The 4,478-nt window shown below is 38.0% G+C and overlaps 1 protein-coding gene across 1 annotated transcript; it reads left to right on the forward strand.

Moving 5' to 3' along the window:
- The first annotated feature begins 13 nt into the window (after positions 1-13).
- On the forward strand, positions 14-2,837 carry SYCE3 (synaptonemal complex central element protein 3). Its single transcript, XM_008642489.2, has 2 exons — positions 14-1,032; positions 1,956-2,837. Exons 1-2 carry the CDS (start codon positions 927-929, stop codon positions 2,123-2,125), a joined length of 276 nt encoding a protein of 91 aa, XP_008640711.1. The 5' UTR covers positions 14-926; the 3' UTR covers positions 2,126-2,837.
- The last annotated feature ends 1,641 nt before the right edge of the window (positions 2,838-4,478 follow it).

The following is a 4,478-nucleotide window of genomic DNA, read 5'->3' on the forward strand; positions in this document are numbered from 1 at the left end:
GTGGGCTCTCCAAGGGCTCCGGGGAAGGGGCTGCCCGGTTAACCTTAGTTTTACCTCGTTGTATGAAGAGCACCCAGCGTCTGAGGTTTGGCACCGGTTTAAAATCCTGTCAAGCCATTACAAACCGCCCGTCGCATTCCTTCCGCACGCATCGGGAATAAAACCCGGAAAGCAGATGCCCACTGAGTCTGAGGAATCATAGGATAAAAACTACGCAGTGTGATGGATAAAGGCGCCACACTGAAGTTCTTCCATTTCCTTCTTCATAGTTCTGTCCCATCCATCGGTGGTTTTCAGAATAGGAAATTAAAGGCAATGCTTTGCGTCACATTTTCGGTGAACACTGAGGTTCTAAACTTTATTTTTGCCCCAAGCATTTTTACATCCTAGAATTTCACCCCTACAACTAAACAGAGGTTAGGGAATCATAATCACTTATCTGCCTGTATGGTGACAGAACTTAGTGTTTGCACTTAACCTGGCTGGAGCCTGCAATTGTGAAATAAATACTGGTTACAAATGGGGATTTTACAAATAACTTAGAAAATTAGGAGTTGCCCTGGGTCAGAGTATTTGGGAGAGAAGCTGGAAGACAACTGTAACAGGGTAATGAAATTTGCTACTGAAGGGTTTGACAAAATGATCTGTTATTACTGATACAAAAAATCTTTATTTGGCACAAGCACAGCATATTTGAGCTAATTCTTTCTACTTAAATTAATTTCAAAATAGATTGAAAATAATATGCAGCATACAGGTGATGACCAGTAGCCTTAAGGTCAGATTCTTGCTGAATTCACTTGTAAATCTAAAATGTATATGCTTATTTTTATTTTATTTTTTATTGCAATGTTACTTTGTCTCAACTGTGAAAATCAACTCATTTTAGAGTAAAATGAAGTAGGAAATTCCTGGTTTCCTTATAGATGGCTGAATCAGAATTTCAGCAAGGAAACAATGATGATGGAAAGACGAGGGAGAACTTTAAAAAGAGCACAGAGGAACTTCTGGAGAAAATGGAAAATCTAACAGGTGCAGGTCTTTATTAAGAATGACATAGATTTTTGTACTAAAGACACTGAAGATTTATTTTTTATATTTCTTCCGTAAACTTCTGTGTGATAGAAACGTAAATGAAGACAATCACCATCAACTAATGCCCTTGTTCTTAATTGTGAAAAAGTATGCAAGTAATTTAGATGGTTCAGATGGCTCAGAACGAAAAATCGATAGGTGATGGATGCTTAAGCAGTTCAGAGTGTTGGTTAAAAACAGAAACACTACTAAGGTGTTTTATGTACAATTATTAAAATACAGTATATAAAATGAGACTTAGTTCTCAAAAATTGATACATACGACCTCCCAGGTCAGTGCACTACAGTGAATTCTTGGTAAAATAAGAGGGAATGTATGTAAGTGTACATAAGTTTAGCACATAAGTGCTAAAACTATTTGCTCAGCTTTATCAGATACTCATTATTTCAAAATCAATTTCATTATTTAAGTTATTCATTATTTCAATTTCATTACTTAAGTTGTCCGTAAAATATTTCATCTCTATGTTGCAGTCTCCTTGATCTTACTCTTCCTCATCTAACCCAAGCTGTAACTGGTCTGGAGAGAGGGTTCCTTATATAATATTCATATATTTTACAACAGTCTCTTGACTCTTTCTATTTGATTATCTGTTTTGTTGTGATTTTTAGGTGAAGTGTCCATCCCCCTTTTGTAATTTACATCAGTATACTTCCATTATGGAGTATTTTGAGGTATTTATAAAGAAGTAATACTGAACAGTCTATTTAGTCTTGAGTATTACTGCAGGCAGTTTGCATTTTATCTTACAGTCTTCTCTGAGATCTGAACTGATAATAATTAATTTTGTGTATTGAATCAGCCATTGCTTTTTTTCTGGCCAGAATTCCTGGTTTAGTAATACCTGTTGTGTTTGCAGTGTGGGCAACCCAGATAGTCTATGACTGCACAGCCATCCGGACCAACCCAGCCCTGACCACCACCATGCAGCACTTGGAAGATGCCTTCCTGAGGTGCAAAGAGCACATGGAGAAGAAAAGGCAAGAGGTGCTGATGGAATCTAGAGGTGAAGGGCAAAAAAAGGAATAAACTGAATTTGGTCACACTGGCAGAACAACAACCCTTGGAAAATCCCTTAGGTCTTTTTTCCTTCCAGCTGTGGAGGTTTCCCAGCCACTGTGGGAAATGGATTGGCTTTCCTCTTGCTAAGAACTACTTATTTGTGTACATCTGTGGAAGTATTTTATCGAGATTACACATACAGCTTTGTATTGTTGAGGGTAAAAGGCAGCAATGTGTGTATTCCTATGATGCCCATCAGTAATCCCTGTAGTGTTTGCACTCACAATTTACACACCCTCTGTCCTTTTCCCTGGAAGATCATACTCACTCCATGGTCTGGAGTGAATTCTTTGAGGCCTGAACAAGCTGGGGGGATGGGGAGCAGGGGTGCTGTAGAGGACTATCACAGTGCCATTGCACCAGCCCATGCCTTTCAAAGAACACTGAAGAATTGCTTGTTTTTCCAAATGAAAAGCAGGTGAAGTTCTAGATTTGCAGATAGACTGTGTTGGTTTTATTTGGGATCATCTAGGTGTTCAATTACATAGCTTTATTATTTAGATAGATCATCTGCACGTGTTTCATTTTCTTCCATTAGATTTTTAACCATTTCTTTGAACTGGTTTCCCCAGAAAGATTGTTCTTCTCAAACCCTCAGAAGGTGGCATGACTTACTGAATTAAAAAATTTGTACCATTATAGACTGCAGTGTGTGTGGTGGCATTGCTGCAGAAACCAAACTAACCATGTTATAAAACGTGCTTCTCTCCATATGTTCTTACTGTGCAATATGAGAAAAGGACAAAAAAATTACTTTTTTAGTCAGGATGTGGATTAAGAGCACTACCTCATGGCTTGTGGTTATACATAAATGAGTAATTTATCTGAGATGGAAATCAGTGCAACAAGTTTTAAGGATCTTCCCTTTCATTAAAATCAGTCTCTTTTAACTAGAAAGTAAGTACCATGTAGCAAGTGAGAGCATCTCCATCTCCTCTGAAGAGGTATTTAATGATTTAAATCACATATAAATGATCTCTAAAAGTTTGACAATTTTTAGACTGTGTATTTCTTTGAGATTGGTGGAACTAAATTCAGACAGAATGTTTATCCACACTGAAGTAAAAAATATGGAAGCAATTTAACTTTGTTTCTTTTTTTAATGGCACCAAGTATTTACAGAGGTACAAATGGTAAAGAACAAACTTTGAACGCCACACTTGAATTTCCAGTGGGTAGGTCTTCACTTCTCCCCAAGATTTTCTTCCCAGTTATGTGATGATTACGAGAGGAAAGTTAGGGATAGGCAGCAGTGCTTATTCCTAGAAAAGCTATAGAGCAAGTTATTTATACTTCTACTTTGTTGGTTTTTTTAAATTTAAGGTTGAATTTCTTCATTTATTGGGTTATTATTCACCATCTACCCCATTTCAGCCCCCCTAGAGCCTGCAGCAGAGCCCAGATAGCCCACATTGCAGCACCTTTATTTCCTGTCACAGGGGTGTGCCCGTGAATTTTCAGAAAATTATGTGGAGCAACAGCCCCATCTAGTGCTCACGTAACTGTACCAGTAAACTGGATTGCTGCCATCTCTTAATTCCCCAGCCCCCGTTTTCTGTGATGAAAAGTGTCAGCAGTCGTGTGCTGTGTAACAGTGCAATGCTTTTACCATCCATGTCACAGCAGAATTTATTGATCTTAGTTATGCACCGCACCTGTGGCAAGTGATGCCCAAGAGCCATCAAATGGAGCCACACATACTCTCAATACTCTGTTTTGGAGTTTCCATTAAGTTTTTTACCAAGAAACATGAGACTTACACAGAGCTTCCTGTATAATTCTGATGGAAATTCTGATGGTTGAAACTCTGCCCTTCTCTCCAGTGTAAAACAACTGAAACGGGGCTGAAATGTGAACATTTCACACATCCACTCAGGCATCTTGACCTGGTCAGGACATGACCTACAGCTCTGTTTAGAATATTTATTTCATTTACTACTACTGCTCTCTAGTTCTTTATTATAGCCCCACTTCAGGTTATCTCAGAAAGGCTCAGGAGTCCATACGAGCTGTTTTACCTTTTAGCAGTTTCAAAATTTCAGTCCAGATTCTTGCAGCAATTTTTCCTGAAATTGAATCTGTAACACCTCTATTTACACATACTATTAAAATAATGTGGGGTTTTTCTGAACAAGAACTGTACATAGGCACTACTGGCATGAAAGTGGCAGTGTATAATTGATGAATTGTAAGGACCTTTGTGGTCCTACTAAAGTCACCATTTACAAGTCAAAACTTACATTATTCTTCAAAGTTCGGCTATATTTTGACATTAGTCAGGAAATATAATGAAGCCCTGAGTAATTTCTATGACATTTTA

The sequence above is a fragment of the Corvus brachyrhynchos genome, unplaced genomic scaffold (assembly GCF_000691975.1).
Source record: "Corvus brachyrhynchos isolate BGI_N302 unplaced genomic scaffold, ASM69197v1 scaffold209, whole genome shotgun sequence".
Taxonomy (NCBI): Eukaryota; Metazoa; Chordata; class Aves; order Passeriformes; family Corvidae; genus Corvus; species Corvus brachyrhynchos.

Coding starts and splice junctions, on each gene's coding strand:
- SYCE3 (XM_008642489.2), top strand. CDS start 927: ATGGCTGAATCAGAATTTCAGCAAGGAAACAATGATGATGGAAAGACG. Junction 1,033..1,955: donor GAAAATGGAAAATCTAACAG/GTGCAGGTCTTT, acceptor TTGTGTTTGCAG/TGTGGGCAACCCAGATAGTC.